This window comes from Sceloporus occidentalis, unplaced genomic scaffold (genome assembly GCF_023333645.1).
Source record: "Sceloporus occidentalis isolate IW3139 unplaced genomic scaffold, rSceOcc1.0.p SCAF_1, whole genome shotgun sequence".
NCBI lineage: Eukaryota > Metazoa > Chordata > Lepidosauria > Squamata > Phrynosomatidae > Sceloporus > Sceloporus occidentalis.
The window spans coordinates 261,234,283-261,253,526 of record NW_028316981.1 but is presented as its reverse complement, the minus strand read 5'-3'; the positions used below and the strand labels follow the sequence as shown (position 1 = coordinate 261,253,526).

General features: G+C 38.1%; 1 protein-coding gene across 3 annotated transcripts in view; it reads right to left on the bottom strand.

Annotated features, from left to right (window-relative positions):
* Positions 1-431: 431 nt before the first annotated feature.
* The window catches only part of LOC149323805 (uncharacterized), a 60,261-nt gene continuing 41,448 nt past the window's right edge, over positions 432-19,244 (bottom strand). For all 3 annotated transcript variants that reach the window (XM_089492566.1, XM_089492572.1, XM_089492559.1), the window contains 5 exons: positions 10,673-10,830; positions 9,298-9,340; positions 3,405-3,591; positions 2,792-2,927; positions 432-696 (listed from right to left, as the gene is read on the bottom strand). In XM_089492566.1, coding sequence (XP_089348692.1) covers positions 597-696; positions 2,792-2,927; positions 3,405-3,591; positions 9,298-9,340; positions 10,673-10,830 — 624 coding nt within the window. In that variant the 3' untranslated portion in view covers positions 432-596. The remainder of the gene's footprint in view (positions 697-2,791; positions 2,928-3,404; positions 3,592-9,297; positions 9,341-10,672; positions 10,831-19,244) is intronic.

Below are 19,244 nucleotides of genomic sequence, written 5' to 3'. Positions count from 1 at the left end.
ATTGGAATATTCCTTTATAATTCCCACAAACATTTGAAAGAAACACTGGGCAGAAAATACTAATCTACTACTGTGAAAAACAACATCATGTTATAGTGAGAAGAGATACCTATAATTAAGTCACCTGAAATGTATGAGCACCAAATTATATGTTTCCATTTATAACTTAAAATTGACCATTAACGTTAGCTTCCAAATGTGCTTAAAACTCTAGAGAAAAGTGAGGAGCGGCAATGTTATTCAAGAGTATGTGGTGCAAAGGCGCAAAGCAACTCTACTGAGGAACAACATGAAACCTGCTGCTCTCCCTCAGAGAACAGTGATTTCAAGAATGACAATAAGATCATAACATGCTGTGTGGACCTAATTGTAGATCCTCCAAAGTACTTTGCAAGAAACAAACCAAGAACACCAAGACAAGGGGAAAAAAATCCAAGTGCATGATTTTTTATTTACTAATGCTTACAAAATTGTGTGGCCTGTAACCCGTAGGAGATATGCCATTGTCAAATGTTGCTAAATTATATTTCAATAAAGGCATTTGTCTGTACCAGTGCTCCTGCTTTGAAACTTAACACAGGAGACTAGGCCACCCTTCACATCCTGGTCTCCTCCAGTGGCCGGTTCATGAAGTCTTGAATGGCCTTGTTTAATGGCAACCACTTACTGGCAGAGGCTCTCAGTGCATTAATCCATCTGGAAGAGAAGATAAGGCAAGACACTATATTAACAATGTTTGTGTAACTGCAAGATAAACAGAGCTTAGAGAACGTGTTGTCAGTACAACATATGAGCAGTCATGTCACACTGAGTGTGATTCCAGTCAGTGTGACAGTCATCTTTGACATTTGTCATAATTTTACCTGATTTGAACCGCTTTGATCTCAAGGAAAAGTGGTATATAAACAAACAGTTTATTATTTATTATTATGTTTGCAAAGTTTTAAAATATCTTTAGTAGGAATGTACATGTAGCCCTGGTTTTCAACAGAACTCATCAGTGTGTGTGTGTGTAAGCTGCTATATTGCATTCTACAAATCCTTACTTTTTGATACACTTTGAATCAGGATTCTTTTTTTCTTTTTAAATCATGATTCTGAAAGCATTTTGTGGGTCAGGATGAAGAACGTGTTACTTGGACTGTAAATCCTATAAACTCAGCAGTGCCTATAATGAGGAATAATGGGTGCTGCAGCCATGTCATATTTCTAGAACCATATGTTTCCTATCCCTATTCTAGAGGATGCATTCAGAACATAGGATGATAGTCAATATAAGTCTTACTCAGATATGCAAATTTCAATATTCAACAGCATGCAGTGAGAGGGGATGTACATGAGTGACACACTAGCTCCACCTCCTTCATCTTCATCTCTGTTTTGTTTGTCTTGTTATATTATGTTTGAAGTAGAGAGGCTCTCCTACTTGTGAGAACTCCATAAGTAGAAGAAGATCTTTCCTTCAGGCATCTGTCCTCAACATAAGAGTGATGAGAACAGGGATAGAGCCAGCATGCTACTGTATAGCTTCCTTTCTCCTCTGTGTTAGAAAGTGGGATTTTAACATGTGAACAGAGAGAGAGAGACATCTCAAAAGCCAACCAAAGGTGTCTGGTGATTTGAATGTTTTTATACTTGACAGATACCAGGCTTGCCTGCAAGTCACCAAGGCCTGGAAAATGTATGAAAGCTGAGGCAAGCCAAGCCAAGCCCCCCTCCGACACAAAGTCTTTTTTTTTTTTGTAAGTCTGTGATATATCCAAATGTGCACATGAATATTCACCTTGCAAAAAAAAACCATTTGCACAGTTGTTCTATCACAACAGTGTGTTGAATCCTATAGACTTCATCATATGATGGTTAAATCAGTAGTACCACAAACTGAAACTTTTTTGTAAAAGGAATTCATCCCCATTATAGCATTTACAAAGTAATTTACTGCCATTGATCATTGTAAACTTGCTTGTTAATTTTTAAAATTTCTTTTTGTTACCTTTTGAAAAAGATAGAATTTATAATGGCATAAAACTCGGAAAATTCCTGACAAAATGGGTCTAAAATGCTGTGTCACAGTTGCTTTAAAAGAAGCTAGGAAGTATTACCCATTGCTCCAGTCAAGTCACTTTATTTTGCCTCATCCCACTAGTTTTGAAATGAGACTATGTTCTGTCCTTGTTATCCCATCCTCTAATGCATTACAGGTATCTACATTACTTGTTATGTTTTATATCCAAGCTCTTAAAGGAATGTACATTTAGTCATTACTAACCTAAGGCCTACTGAATTCACAGCTAAGCTTGAATCCAGTCCATTGTGTTGACCTTGTGATTTGTAAATTCTCTTGCATTTTTATTTATGTTTCTATAGATTTTTTAGTTTCCCAAAAGCTTTCTTAGGATTCCAGGATTTCATAAAGGCAGAATTCACATTTGTTCCCACCTGCTCTTCTATGTGACCTGAAAGCCACCACTTTCAAACAAAAAGCTTCAAAAGAAGACTCTAGTGTAAAAGGGCTAAATTAGAATGTATCAGCAAATTTGATTCTTTTGGTTTCAGACTCAAATTTATCTTGCACTATAGGCATTAAGATGTTCCTAATTGAGCCATTAACTTTCAGAGCATATTTTATTGTTACTAGAAGGCAGTCACCAAAACAATGACTCCAAGGTCACAGCACTTTCTGCTTTGGTTTGATCTGATCTACAGCTGGCGAAAGGTGTGAATACAGGTGGGTAGAAAGAGATGAGGCATTTCAAAAAAGGAACACTGTAAAAAGATATGAACAACTTACCGTTTGTTTTCATTTAAACTTTCTGCACACAAATAGAATGTTTTAAACTCCTCGGAAGGTGGTTTCACTTCAATCACAGACCTTCTGGAGCCAAGGGCCTGCTCACTCACAGTGTATCCCTGCAAGTAAATCCCACCTAAAGGAAGAAAGGAAGGTCAGTCATCGTTCAGTGGCAGAGGACTTACTATGCATAAAGATGGCTCTATGTTCAATATCTGCTGTTTGACTCAAGATGGAAGTGCTGGGAAAGATTCTGAAGGATTAGTCCTTTGGCTTAGTGTAATTTATGTCTGGTTCATAAACATGTCTCCCCAAGCTATAGATCCTAGGATTCCACAAAATGTTGTCATGGCAATAAAAGAAGAATTGTAGTGTTATAAATGTCTAGTGTGAAGGAGCCCCAAGTCACAACTGGCCCACCTACAACTCAATTGACTGACTAAACTGAGGGAAGTCAGAGGTTGAGGTTGTTCATTATATAAAAAGCCTCTTATTTTGACCCATTAATTCTGGCACTTACCAATGTTTCCCACTTTACATTACTGGATCTTTTATGTTAAGTGGGGAAAAATGCTTTTAACCAAAGGAAAAAACAAAAAGGCCTACCACTTACCAAGGGCATGTGTAGAGCGTATGCTGGCATAAAAATATAAACAGCCATCTTTCAAGATGCAGTAGTGTTGAACCCACATGTCCTTGTTTTTGTCCAGCTGGTGAAGAAGCCCCAGGCACTCGGGGTTTTTGATAGCAAGTGGTGGAAGGCTGGTATTGTGCATGGTCACATCTACCCATACATGGTTCTGTATGTTTGGGTTAGAAAAAAGATAATTTTTTTTCTCCACTGTTAGAAATAATAAGCCACACAAATGTTCTTAAACATATTATGGCCATTATTCTGTTAGTGGCATACACAGGTATAAATTAACCTTATGCTTGTGCTTTGGAGGTTGATATTTTCCTCCTCTCTCTGCAGTGACCAAAGCCCCACCTTCTGACCTATTCACATTTATAGGAGAGTTGTGGGAGGGGGAGTGCAGAAGCATCTGGCTATGTCCCTGTAGCTAGATGCAAAAGGATTAAATCAGTGGCACCACAAAAATCCGCCAAAGATCAGGATCATCAAGACACCTCTATAGTTGAGCTCCATGATGAACAAATCAGAAGTGTCCTAGATTTTAACTATCTTATTATTTGCTTAATGTGGTCATGTTTTTTTCTCCTTTCTCCTTTTTTCTCCATTATATGTCAATGCAATGCTTTAAACAATGTTATAATATTTCATTTATTATTTCATCATTGCCCTCATGGTAGTCACACAACTAACTCTTCAGCTGGTGTTGTTATTATACACTTCATTCTGTGTTTTACTGGTTTGTAAAAACATACATGCAAGTATGCAAAATTCATAATGACCTATCTGCTAGCCTTCAGCCTTCTCCCCCCTACACCAAATAAAATAAAATAAAATAAAATAAAATAAAATAAAATAAAGCCAGTCTCATGGTGCCTAGGAAAGGACAACATTATTCCCTCCCTCCCTCATTAAACTTATAGCCCACCTTTCTCCCATCAAGAGATTGAAGTCCACCTGCAAACTTAAAAATAGAAGATCACTCTTGCAGCAGCCCAATATGACCACTTGCAAAACTTTTTTGAAATTAGGCCATGGGCTGCAAGAAATCAGTCCTGGGGCCACAGATTGCCTATCTCTGCTCTAGTCTATGAAAGTTTAATCCAAATGAAGGGAACCTTTTTTCAGGTGGAGGACTGAGTTCATTTTCAGAGAAGTCACTGAGGGCTGCATTCCAATGGTGGGCAGGGGCAAAGGCAAGAAAATGAGGCCCAAAGGACCAGCATGTTTTAACAGCTGTTTGTGCTCGTAACAAAGTCTTAGAAGACATTTTGACCTTTTGGAACAGGGAAAAAAAGAGACAAAAGCTGAGAGACCACAAAATAGGAAGAGGTCTTCTAGGGAACCACAGAAGGCTGGCCTGGGACCCCAGAGGGACTGTATTTGGCCTCAGAGCCTGAGGTTTTCCACCCTGATTTAACCCACAATAGTTATGCTTCTTTCTTAAAGTGCTACAAGACTCTTATGTTGTTCCCTCATTAAGTGTTATTGGATTTTCCAGTCATGGATAATTTGGTACAAGTGCAAAACATGACTCAGCATATCAGAGGAAAGATTCTTGTCATGATTCTTTCTATGGTGAAAAACTTGGATGGCCCCTTCATTGCAAACAGTCAGGCAGACTACTACTAGCAGTAGTCCCTTTTGTGCTTTCATCAGACAATGTTTAGGCATATGGGCATTGCCAGCCACTTATTTCAATCTGGATTGATGATGATGATGATGATGAATACTAAATCCAGATAGAAAATAAGTGGCTGGCAATGCCCATGTGCTGAAACATTGTTCAGATTGGGGCACAAGAGGGTCACAAATAGTCCTAATGAATTCTTAGAAAGAACAGAGTTCCTTGCAACACCTATACAAAATCGGACGAACACATCAGATGAAGAGCTTGTGTCTCATTTGACATCCTTGACGACCCAAATATTTCCCCATGAAATGGAAGATGTGAGAGTATCTCCATGGCTGACAATGTAGAGCAGGTCTAAAAACAGTAATAGAACTCTTGAGAGTTAAAACAAGTTGCCATCTCATGGGGAATACATAGAAAGGATAGATTGCTCTGATGACTAAGATATAAACCATGTTGCAGTGGGACTGGATGAGCCGGACGCTATTATCTTGGGTTAAAATTAGGCCACAACTTTATTGCATAGGAAATTAAGTACATGTGTGACAGGCACAGAGCAGGCAAGCCAAATCCAGGTCATAAATCAGTCAAGAAATAATCCATAAATCACTCATAATTAACCATAAATCTATCATAAATCATAATCGCAATCCATCAAAATTTAGCCCATAAATCAAAGATAAAGGAATTCTGGCCTACAGTGTCAAGCTAATGTGCTTGTTTATCTACAAGATTTGTAGGCAATATAGGAACATATGTCTTTGCTCATCTAAAGTCCCTGGAGAGAAGCCTTACAATATTGAATGTGCCCTAGATAATCTGTTTTCCTTTAAATTATATTTCTGGGATTTCTGATGAGCCTGTGAAGAGGCAATGCTTCAGGAAATACTGTTAGTTGAATTTACAACCCCCCCCCCACCCGCTATGAACTAAGTACTGCAATAATATGTAAGAAATAGTTGATAAGCACATTTATGGAACACACACATTAGGATGATATAGTGGCCCCATATAAAGATCACAATAAGCAATTGTTTGTGTGAAGCACAATGGGTGCTTAACTTATACTGCAGATGACCAAACAAACCATGGTTTGTTTTCACAATTTTTGCTTTGTCTCCCTCCTATTCCCATTTATCCATGTCTGTTTCAGGATGGGCAATAGTGGGAAACCCCAAGGACAAGCCATAGATCATGAGCCAACAATAAACTATGGATTCATTAACAAACTATGGTGTGTTAGTAGAGGCAGCCTTGCACATCACAACAAACGAATAAGGCCACATCTATGCATGTGGTCATTGTCCATGCTTCAGGGAAGAACTTGCTTATTATTCTAAAAAAAATTTGATAGCTCACAAAACAAATAAGGATTGCAAATTGTGCACTAATTGCTCTATTCAATTTTTAAAGGAGAAAATGGAAAGCAAAATTACTGGTGAAATCAGTTATGTAATTATATTTCTATCTGTTCACATAAAAGGAAATGAAAAAGCAGTGTTTTATATATAACGTGACAAGAAATGGTAATCATCCATCACAAGAATTTGTTTTTCAGGAAGCAGAAATTGCTAAGAGGCTGAAATAGCATATAATCATATTTCCTGACAAATAAACCTTTCTCTGTACTGCTCTTAATGTTACTTAACTTATTTTCAAATCTTCCATAGACTTTATATTTGTCCGCTTGAAGTTTTTGGTTTTATGTAGAATCTGCTATATAATTTGGCAAATGTATTTACATTTTAGCAGCATTTAGTCAGTGTTATGAACTTTTTTGTTACTAGTAACTATTAAAATCTAGTAGAACTAGTTGAGAAGAAAAGGCCATGCAAAATGTAAATTAAGAGGAAAGTATACATCTTTTTCTTTATTTCGGGGAAACAGTTAATTTATATAAATAATATAAACCGTCTGAATGAAAATAATGTATGTATTTTTTATTCACACAGGATTAGCAGAAATAAAACAACTAGACTAATATTCAATACCTAACCACCCTACAGTGGGTAAAGGTGGTTTCTTTCAATTTTTCTTGTCAAATTTAATATAAGAAAAGAGGAAGGCCAGCCCTGACCATTAGACAGACTGTGGGCAGCAGATTCCAGGGAGTAGTACTGAATGCTAAGCAGTGTACCCTCTACCCCATAAACTTGTTGTCCTTAGGTGTGGTGGTGAACCCTTTTCGATCAACAGTATCCAACTCTCTTACATTAGTTGGCTTTTGTACATGGAATGAAAGGAGATACCAGCATATGTTGAAACAGGCTTGGAGAAGGGTGGACCAAGCCTGACTGTGCAAGTCAAAACTAATTAGATTTTGAGAAATACAAAGTTTAAAAATGTGTGTACACACACACACACACACACATTTCCAAAAAGGTAAGATTCAGAGCTTTCCTTTCCTTAGCTTGTCCTAGTGTCAAAATTCTGCTTGGCCTCCATTAGAGGTGTTCAGATAGCATTGTCAGACTGGAGAAACTGTGCTGTCACCACTTGCACAGTTTGGTCTCTATGATTAGCAGGTGAAGCAAGGTGAAAGCTATGTGACCCATAGGTTGCATGTAGGCCTTGCATGGGCCCTGGGCAGCTCTTAGCCCACTGAATCCTGATCCCCATGTTGGATGAAAAATGTGCCATTTGGTTGAAAAATAATTTTCAGAATACAGTTTTGCTGTTAAACACAGTTTCAAACCTTCTACTCTGAAACAGTGAAACATGTTTCCCCAAACTATTCAGAAACTGCTGAATAGAAAAATTGTGGCAGTATGGCCCATGTAGAGTCAGGAATACCACTTCATAAATCTGGAAACATAGACTCTAGTGTACAAAAGCTAATGGGAAAATACATCCAAGAGATAGGTGTATAGGTCTTCATAAATGTTACCCCTTTTATCTTTGCTTTAAGAAATTCAGAAAATTGCACAGCTTTTGAGGATTATTTGCAGCTCTGCATCTTCTACACAGAAAACAAATTTCTTGCAAATAAAACAATTCAGCATACAGAACAAGTTTCCTGTTGTTTTTGTTCAGGAAACCTTCACAGAAAGTGCACTTTTTTGCCCAAAATAAATTCCAGACTAAGCAGCTTCTCTCCTATCTAGAATTCTCCTCAAAACAATCCTATTATTCTCCTCAAGTCATTTCCCCCAATATTTCTAATAAACTTTCAATGCCTAATATTCAATAATTTTTAATATGGCACATGTGAATAGTTGTTTTGTTGTAGTAGACTAACATAGATATTATCTGGGGTTGGCTATTCTTAGGCTCTTGGTATTCAGCTAAAATATGGCTTTCAGGGTGAATATGATTAAAAAAGAAAAAAAATAATGTGCATGACAGGCCCTTTAAATTAACACCATACGGTGGCTCACAGTGAATGGCAAGTGATAACTGTGTGATTGAAATGGTGATTAGAACATTGTTTTTGGCTCCTTTGCAAAAACTATGCTGCCACGGGCTGCAAACTATAGACAAATTTAATGTAGTCACCACATGCTCTTAGTTTACTGTGTGTACACACATAGGGTGAAAGACCAACATAAGACTCATTTCATTATCAGGTACCATATATACTTGTCCATAGGTCTAAAAATTTATGTCCAAAAATTGGCCCCAAAATCCCAGGTTGACTTATTTACAGGTCAGTATGGTAATGTGATAGCAGCTCTTTCAGCACTCCCCAGGTGGTGAGGAGAGAGTCCTGGGTGATTAACTGTGGTTATACAAGCAGAGTCCTTCTCCTGCGCACTGGCCACCATTGTCTGGGGAGTGAAGGCTGAAACTAAAGTTGAAATACTGAAGCAAAGAGCCTCAGTTAGAGTCCCTCTTGCCATGTATTCACATACACACACTGAAGGAGCCTCCAAGTTTTATCCTCAACTTATCCATGGGTCATGGCCAAATCCATAATTTTGGCCCCCAAACCTGCCCTCAACTTATACAAGAGGTTGACTTATAGTTGAGTATATATGGTAGATTTGGGGGATATAAATACATAAAGTCTCATAACATGTAAGATCCATTGTATAACCTGTTAAATTAAAACAGTAACAATGCCCATCTCATCTACCTAGTATCTCCTGAATTTAAATGAAAAATGGTCAGATTATTTTGTAGAAGGGGACATAAAGACTCCAACAAATTAAGTGATAAAGGAAGGAAAAACACTCAAGAAAATGTGCTACCATCACCACTCTCACCACTCCAGGCTGGCCTACTTCTGAAAACAAGTCTTACCTGATGAACAGGATGCACAGCTTTTTCCATAGCCTCTAGCCACCTATGGAAGAAAAAATAGACACAGTAAGCTTGTTGGCAGGAAAAAAGAATAGTATATTGGTTCTCATATATTTTAGAACAGATATGACAAGTACTAATGACCTGTATAACAATATTTGGCAGCAGAGCTGATCTTACCCTTAGACAGGCTCAGTATTACACAAAGTCAGATTGCTATTATGTCACTTTAACTGCTATGGCTGCCTCCTGTGAAATTCTGGGCTGTGTAGTTTAGTGAGGCCTAACAGCTCTCTGGTCGAGGATTCTAAATGCCCCTTCCTAAACTGCAAATCCCCAGATTCAACAGGAGGCAGCCATAGTAGTTAAAGTTGAATAATAGTGCTATAACACTGAACTAATGCAGTTTGACACCACTTTAACCATCCTAGCTCCATCCTATGGAATCCTGGAATTTGTAGTTTGCAGTGGCACCAGAAGTCTCTGACAGAGAAGGTTAAATATCTCATAAAACTACAAATCACATAATTCCATAGCATTGATTCATGGCACTTGAAGTGGTGTGAAACTACACTATTTCTGCAGTGCAGATGCAGCTTTGGTGCCCCAATTGACCAGACCATTTTCAGGGACTCAGCCCACATTAGTCTAGTCTTGAGGGGCTGAAGCCTCCCAAATCCCAGGGTTAGGTTCAAGGTGAAGTGAATACCTCACAAAACAGATACTAACATAGCCACAACATTTAAAATATTAGCATGAAGAAATTCTTCTGCTTTCTAAGGACAGGCACACATACCCATACATAGGCAGATAAATTATTAGTGCCTGGAGGGGCACAGTTGAATCCAAGTGCATTCATTGGATGGTTTTTTTATTGTTGTTGTGTGTGATTTTTTTTTTTTTTTAAAAATGACACACACACTTCCAATTAAAATACAAAGAGAAAGAACTGCATATATACAGAATATATTGGAAATTCATCGCTATAGTCCTGGAATCAAGCATGCCGCTGGGTACCAGTTGATGGTAAAGAAGTGCAAGTGATGGCAAGCTGTATCTTATTTCTGGCTTTCCCAGATGCATTTGGTTGTTGCTGTGAGAAAGAGGATGCTGCACTAGAGAGGATTTTGATCATGGGTCTTTTTATATTAAAAAACAAAGAAACCCACTCCAAGGGGGAACAAATGAAGAAAAATGCTTATATAAGCAGATCCTTGTGGAAAAGGAACATCAATATCAAATCCATCATCAATACTAGATGTAGCTAGTATCAGACTCATAGTTATGCAACTGACCTTAATATACAAAATACATTACACAAACGTAAAAAAAAAAAAAAAGGAAAGGAAGAAATGAATCTGAGTAGATTATTTACCTCTTCATCTCTTGGTTTGATGTGGCACAGAAATAGAAAATCCTGTTTCCAGTCTGAGGAACACACTTAAATACAAAAGGTTTGCCAAGGCTGCTGTCCATACCAATTTCAGCCCCTTCTAGCTTTGTCACTTCTAAAGGTCTGCATTTTCCTTCATCCTGCAACAAATAAAAAGCTTTGAGAAAAGCTTTGGAGAAAATTCATAGGGGCAGCGATTGGGAACACAAACACCTTTTACAAAATATCTACAAATTTAATTATAATTGCATAAACAAAGGTTGCAAATCCACTCCCATTTCCTAGGGACTAGCCAGAATAGTTCTAAATCAACATGTACAGGATTCCAGCAAAAGGAGCTGATTTAATTCAAATAACGTTTTTGATACTATCCCATTTAACAAAACTCCTTCTGCTCTATTTACTAATATGGTGTCAACATATGTTTGTGGAGAGGGTATGAGAACAGCACCGGAGATTAAGGAATATAAATTGAGATGGAGTCTATTATTCCAGATTAAATTGTCAAGAAAAAGGAATCAGACTTTATTTATATATACTTAGATAGTCAGTAGAAGTCTTACACTTTATTTCTCCTGCCCTTTTCTGAACTCTTAATAGTTTTGTGTATAGCCTTTTCTTTTAGCACAGCTGGGACGGAGGAGGCTTAGAGTGTACCCACATTTCTTCTGATGCTGTGGCCAAATTCCTCCACCTCTATCATTGCCACCACTATAGTATTTGCAGAGTTTACAACAGATGGTGGAAGAAAGAGCTGATAATAAAATGGTGTAATGATTCAGAGATGAGACATTATCATGCCTTCCATCTAGGCTAGTTTCACAAAGTTGGTTTGGTTTTATGATTGACAGTCTGCTGCAAAAAGGGAGGCTTGGTCGCTATGTTTCCATCTGAAATAATAAGACTGGCAGTGATGTTTCACAAAAATAGATTGTAATGGGAAATTAACCCTGCAGAGTCAGAGTCCTCTCCAGCCTTCTGTGTAGCATTTGCAGGGGGGCTGTAGTGGGATGCCATGGAGAAGCCCACTTACAGAACCCCAGCCAAACACTTCTAAACCTTGACCCTACACATTGCATTTCCTTTTTAGAAATAAATTGTTACATGAAGAGCGTACAATTATAACCTTTCAGATGATGGTTTCTCCCATCAGTCACTTTGATATATACCTTCTAAGTACAAATTCTTGGGTTTGGCTAAGGAGACAACCTTCTGTTAGTAATTTGCAAGCATTTCCATGCATGGGAGTTTCTCAAAAATGTTACGAAATAGGCAGAATAAAATGTTTATTCCAGTTTTAGCTCTAGTTTTTGCTCAGTAAACAAATGAACAAACAAACAAATATAATAATAGGTTTTTATGGTTAGATCTATTAAGACAATTGTCATTTCAGCAAATGAAAGCTGTTTCCAAAAGAATGATTCTGAAAATAGGAAATCCATGCTTTCATCAATACAGTATAATGGGTTTTTCTAGGTATGTTGTTGTTGTTGTTGTTGTTTGCTGCCATCACACTGATTTCAACTTATGGCAAGCCTGTGGATGAGCCATCTCCAAGACTCCTTATCCTTGATTGGTATGTGCACAGTGTTTTTCTCTCTTTCTTGTCCCACATTTGTTTTTGTTATGATCAAAGGATTGCTGGAATAGAATTGCATTCACCATTACAGTAAAGATGCTTTTTTGCCTTAGGAAAACTGAAAAGTGGTGTGAACATATTGCATTCTAATTTCAGAAGCAGAAATCTAAACCAGTCATAGGAATAACAATGAAAAACATTGACTAGAAACAAGGGAAAAGCTGAAGCTTAGCGATGGAGCATATGCTTTGAATGCAAAAGGTTGGAGCTTCAATCAGTGGTGTCTCTATGTTGGAAATAAACCTTGCCATTATCAGATGCAATGGAAATCACACACGGGCCATATGCAATGTTCAGGCCACATGGAGCATTGTTTTGGATGATTGCCACTAGAATAAAACAATAATCAAGACAACAGGATAAAAACGTACTTGGAACCCCCCAGAAAGCCTAATTATCCTCTAAAGCAGAGGTTCCCAACCTTTTCTATGCTCCAATCCCCTAGGAAATGTTTGATTAATCTTTGCAGCACCTACAAAAGTAATATCATATTTGAAGATGAAAAAGTCTAATTTCTAATTTTTGAACCACAAACTGAACAACATACAATACTGAAGGTGAACAAATTGAACTTTTAAAATAAGCTTTTTAAAATGCATAAAACTTAGCAAATAGATTCTAATTTATTTAGAAAAAAAATAAGTGAAGACTCAAGGTAACTCAAGGACACAAGCCACTCTTTGTTGCACCCCCCCTGAAATTCCATCTTGCACTCCTTGGGAGTGATGGCACCCCTGGCTAGGAACCCCTGCTCTAAAGGAAGCCTATATGTCCTAAATTGTTTTGCAGAGGTCTTTTCTTAAAAGGGAACTTAAGTTCCAATCATTTCCATTTTTAAAAAAAAAATGAGAAGAGACAATTTTTGTGAGGGGGTGCAGCAGTTCTGGCTGGGTTTAAAAGTGTCTCCCCCCCCCCCCCCCCGCCAGCTGACCAAAGTTGTTGGCCACTAGTATTGACAGTACTGAGCTAAATGGAGCAATGGTCTGCTTGACATACAGCTGCTTTTACAGTTAAGATGAGTGAATTAGATGAAACCAAAGATGTGAGAAATGACTGGGGAAAGTAAGAAGTGGAAGTCCTAAACATACTTGTTAGAAAGTAACACCAACTGAATTCTGAGGGATGTAACACATTTAGGATTGTTCCCAGAAAGGAAATCCAAGGTGCAGACTGAAAGTAAAACACGTTTGGAATGATGCACATGAAGAGAAACTATGATCTCTTCTAGAACTTCACATGGTTCTGTGGTGGCAAGTTCAAATACTCAGCTTCCCACAGGCACCCAAAAGTCTGAAAAGAACCTCTGTGCACATAGATCTCTGGTATAGCTTGATTTTGCACTCTCTGGAGTCAAGCTAGATCTTAAGAAAGCAGTGGCAAACAGATTTTGCAAACCAAGCCAGTGTTTATCATCTAGTGGGCAATCACAAAGCAAAGCATGGTCAATGCTAGACATGTTGGTGCGGAAAATTACAAGTTATAATAATTTTCACCATTTAAAGGAGTGTATCTTGCCAATATGCCCAAAGAATATTGTCTAGTTCAGGGTCAAGCAATCCAGGGGCCAAATTTTCTGTCCCTGGGACCCTCAGATGTCCACATGGACTTCCAAAAATGTCCCAAATGGAGAAAAGAAATGAAGTGACTGGAAGTCCACTTTCAGGTTTTAAAAGCAGTTTAAAAAGAAAGCTGGGTAGTGCAGGGGATCCCTGCAATCTGTTGAAAAGGTGAATGAACACTCCTGGAGACTTCCAAGACGAGCAACACAGCCTTCATTTTTGACCATAAAGAGTGGAGCCTAGACTGTGTTGTGGCCACAAAAACAATGATGGGAATGAAGGTTTCTTCCTTTTTATATAGTTCCATTTCTTTCAGCCGTAATTGAATGAGGAGGCATTTCAAGGAGAAGATGCCTTTAAAGAGAGGACTATACTACTCTACTGCTGCTGCCTCCTCCCCATCCTCCACCTCTTCCATACAGCAAAGGGACTGCTGCTCAATGGGACACCAATGAGTGGGTTCTGTTGTATCAGGCACACCCAAGGTACATCAGATATGCATCTTCGCAATTCAGCAATCAGGTTTCTTAGCATCACTGCAACTTAGTTAAGTGCATACAAATTTATCTTGCACGGAAGGACATGCAGGATTCCAGCCAATGTCTTTTCAAATCAAAGGCCTTGCATTTCTTGCCTTTAAAAACACACCACCAGGGAAGAACATGGGTACTTTCTATTTCCTTCATGATAGCTGAAATGTTTCCTCAAATCTGTGGCTCATAATGCTAGTGAGCCCCTAACTGAAAAGTGTTTGGGTCATCTTGCATTGTACTCCATGGGTCAAAGAGAAGGAGAGGTGCTCCAGTCTGTGCTATGGTACAAATATACTTTTGGTTTATGGCTGCTCTCCACCGCAGCAAATGTAGTTTGTGATTTCTATTAGTAAAGAAAATTAATCATTTCAGAGGAACACAAAGGGCAGCCAGAAATGAGTCATGGCACCTTGAAGACTAATAGATTTATTGTGGCATAAGCTTTTGTGGATTAGAGCCCAGATAGAAGGTTAATGTTTAATTAGCAAACACATCAAGTAACAATGGGCATCAGAGATGCTCTGCAAATGCAATCAGATTGTAGGCTGGTTATAAGAATGGGGTGACTCTCTGCCTGTGGTGGATAAAGCTCTCTGTCAGAATAAAAAGCAAATGCACATTGTACCTCTAGGAGAAATAGCTCAGACCTAAATCTATTTATAGTTAAGCCTTTTATATAAAGCACTTAGACTTAGCAATGAATACATAGGCTTGAAAGAAGAAGAAGGGCTTGAATGTTCTGTCATTGAACAGAACAACATGAAAGGTCTAGACTCAGGGAGCAGACAATTTATTTTGTATAAATTGGGCTCAGAAATACTGTCAGAAATTCAGTTGATTTAAAATATTTTATGCTTTTCTTTTTATCTTGTGCATATATGTGTGTATGTGTGTGCACACATGGATGTGTGTATAAATGTCCAGTTTATGCATGAAAAACTCATTTTTTTAGTTGTTGAAGAAATTTTCTGCCTCTCTTACACAGTCTCCAAAATCCCCTGTAAACCCATGCTGCTTGCCCTCATCATGGCCATATAGTGGCCTGTGGAAAGTGAGGGACAGCCTAAAAATCTCTGCCTATGTTCTTATAGCCAGATACACAAATAAGGCATCATTTTCTAGGATCTTCCCACTGAACTTATCAGCTGCCCACCCAAATGCCTTGTTTACTGTTATCAGGGTGGAACATATTGTGGCCGTCCATTTTTGGGGGTGAGGGAGTGTAGCAATCATAGTCAGTAGTAAGAGAGAATGTGTACAAGTGTCAGTATACTGCTTGCTACCCAAACTGGGCACTTCATTTGCCCCTGGGCACACTGCTATATCTGCTTATCTACTCAAGGAGAGACGGTGGCCATTCTCAGGTGTGATGAGACCAATAATTAATTTGGGGGACATCAGAAACCCAATTGTCAGTTTCATTTCTCTAGGAAAGTGATCAGTTCTGTCAAAGATGGTAGCATAGACAGTTTGATTGGTGTGGAATGCACTATTCTCAGCTTGCAGCTCTGATGGCTTGTTGACCATGTCCCCTTGAGGTGCAGCAACTGGAATAAACCGCAGCCAGAAGTTCTGGTTGTCTGTTGACAACTCCTTCAGCAGCCACCTGAACAATTTGGCAAATGATATGCACGTGTGTGGAAGGGAAGCTTGCATTTCTGCAGCTTATCCTTGCTAGATTGGGGATATATACGTGTGTCATCTGACTTACAGAGGAATGGATTGAGATAATAAGATAGGACTATGTAATATACATAATAATAGAACCAAAGCCCTCTGGCAATAATCAGGCTAAGCCATCTATTAATAGTTTATTAGACTGAAGTCTATTGACCTATGTTGTTGGAGTGACCCAGTGGTATGCTGATGAAGTTCATGTTTTTCCTCTGTCTTTCTTGTTTTCCAGAATTATCATTTCCTACTCCATGTGACAAGGTCTATGCCCCAGGGCTTCCTAGAGGCACTGACTGACATGTAAACTTTCTTTTAAAAAATCATTTACCTTTGGGATGTTGTTTCTGGCAGTAAGCAGGTTACAAAACTTTTTTACAGATCTGAGTCAGAGTGACTATTTTTACTCCTCTCTCCTTTTCTACACAATGCCATTCACAAAATTGTATGTATGGCTCTTTGAAATGTAGATGTGGGTATAAGAGGGGTGAGTGGGTTAATTTTTTCTCTTTCTGCAGTCCCAGTCTATAGCTGCTATTCATATTTGGGGCGTGTGTGTGTGTGTGTGTGTCGGTTATCACACTTTGCTTCCAAGGGGAGCAGGGAGGCTAAAGCACTCCTATGTCAGGGATCTCATCTATATTGACACCCCCACACCTGAAATCAAGTCATTAATGCAAGTAGTAGTAAACAATCTATATGGAGTAGTGATTTCAAGGATTACAAGAGGCCAGAGTTCAAATCCCTGCTCAGCTATGGGAACCTGCTGGGTGATTTTCAACAAGTCATATTTGCTTATCCTGAGAGGAAGGCAATGGCAAATCTCCATTAATGAATCTTGCCAGGAAACTCCTATGAGAGGATCAAGCCATAGTAGTTTTAAGGGCACAGAACAACAACAACAACAACAACAACAACACATAATTAGTAATTGGGCGAATGACATTTTGTTTAATTTGAATAGCTTAGTTCCTAATATTGCATGTACTCTTTAGATAAATGATACATGACAGAGCTGAGAACAATCAGCTTTAATATGTGAAAGAGTAAGATTTATATCGTATCATACAAGCAAATTAAATAATGATACATCCATATCCTAGGGCAGTACATGGCTAAATGTAGTAACCCTCCCTAGCCCTTTTCTAATATAAATCTCATTTTGGAGCACACAATGAATTGCCAGCAATTTGAAATATATTCCTGATCAAAGTCCTCCACCTGCTGGCTAAAGATAAAATTAACATTGGCTCTTCAGAGCACTAAATAAAATATGTGATGTGTATTTGCCAAAAATGAGCCAATTCATTTTAAAATGTTGTAAGATCTGTCAGTGACTGTGAGGTGGAGAAATGTATATGTGAATAATAAAACAAAAAGCAATGCATATAAAATTTCAGTCTACTTTAATGGGAGTTGTAAAATTACTTTTCCATTTCAAAAGTATTCTTAAAGCAAGAACACTATAATAATAATATCTGGCAAAGGAATCTTTTCCCAGATATAATTGTTTGAAGCTGTGTCTTATGGAATCAGATATATGAGAACAACTAAGGCTATTATGCAATTAATTAATTAATTGAAATGAATCAAAAGGACCATTCAATTCTTATTCCTTTATCTTCCAGTCTATATCCCAAGAGAAGGACAAAACTGGGGGACCCATGGATAAGTCAAGTGTAAACCTTAGGGGCATGTAACAAAGGATCTAAATGATGAAGCAAAGAAAAATGATGGCAAAGAACCTACAAAATCCTTCTCACCCTAAAGGCTGGACGGATGAGAGAGTGTGTGTGGAGGGGGGGGGGGGGAGTCATTGCTTCCAGGACATTACACTATTGCCTATCACCAGGGGATGGTTCTTTTTTCTGTGAGTCGAAGTACAGTATTTACATTGACCTGTGGATAAGTTGACCCAGAATTTTTTTTTTTAAACTAAAAATACATGAGTATATATAGTAAGCTTTAGAGGCAGTTCTACTGTTTTTCCCCCAAGTTTTATGCTATCATGTTATCAAATCTAAGCATTTTTTAAAAGAAAAGCAATGAAAAATAATAGTAAATCACTTTGAATGACTGCATCAAGCAGCAGCAACAACAAATTACTTTTCAAACTTTACATTAAGTAATAGGAATGAATTATTTTTAAGAAGTTTCTTTCCAGGTTCTGCCAAGATGATATGCATGATACCTGTAAAAAGAGTGCTGGCCTATATTGTTCTGTTACTTGAGTTAAAGAATACTGAAGAGCAGTAGAACAATGTTTAAATCAAAACTGTAGCTAAAGTTTTCACTGATCAATTAATAAGAAAGAAAGATATGTAGAACAAAAAGCTGCAACCTAGGCAACATATAAAGCTAGATATATAGGAGCCTAGAAAAAATGGTTCTGGCAAAGTGATAATTAAAAAATGATGTTATCTAGCATGAAAAGTGTGCGTTTTTTCCAAGTTCATCCCCCCCCCCCCCCAGAAATGCTTGGTAAGAATCACATAATATGAAAGCTCATGCTGACACCTTCTTTCTTTCAGGTAGTCTCAAAGGTGCTACAAAATCTCTCTATGTGCTGATTCTACAGTATAACATGGCTATATCTTTGAATAACTGAGACTATTAAGTTTCACAGAATGGTAAATAATTTGTTGTTGTTGTGTGCCTTTAAGTTGTTTCTGACTTATAGTGACCCTAAAGTTAACCATGGTGATCCTAAGGTGAAAATCATGGGGTTTTCCTTGCAAGATTTTGTTCAGAGGAGGTTTGCCACTAAGGCCGAGAGCATAACATTTGCCCAAGGTCACTCAATAGGCTTCATGGCTGAAGAGGAAGTCGAACCCTGGTTCCCAGAGTTGTAGTCCAACATTCAAACCACTATGTCACTCTGGCTCTCTATGGTATATAATACTGGATTAAGTATGGTGTTGTAGTTTGAGTGTTGGATTAGGAATTTAGGAAACCCATATTTGAATCCTGGCTCAGATATGTAAACCCAGTATGAGGGTGTGTGGAGATTGCTACGAGGCAATCTCCGCACACAAGCCATATAAGTTAGTATAATCTGGATATAGAATGAAGTAGCTTCTTACTATCTTCAATTGGCATGGATAATATTTAAGAGTTGGGCAGCCCTCCCAATAAGATCTTGAAGCGCTTAC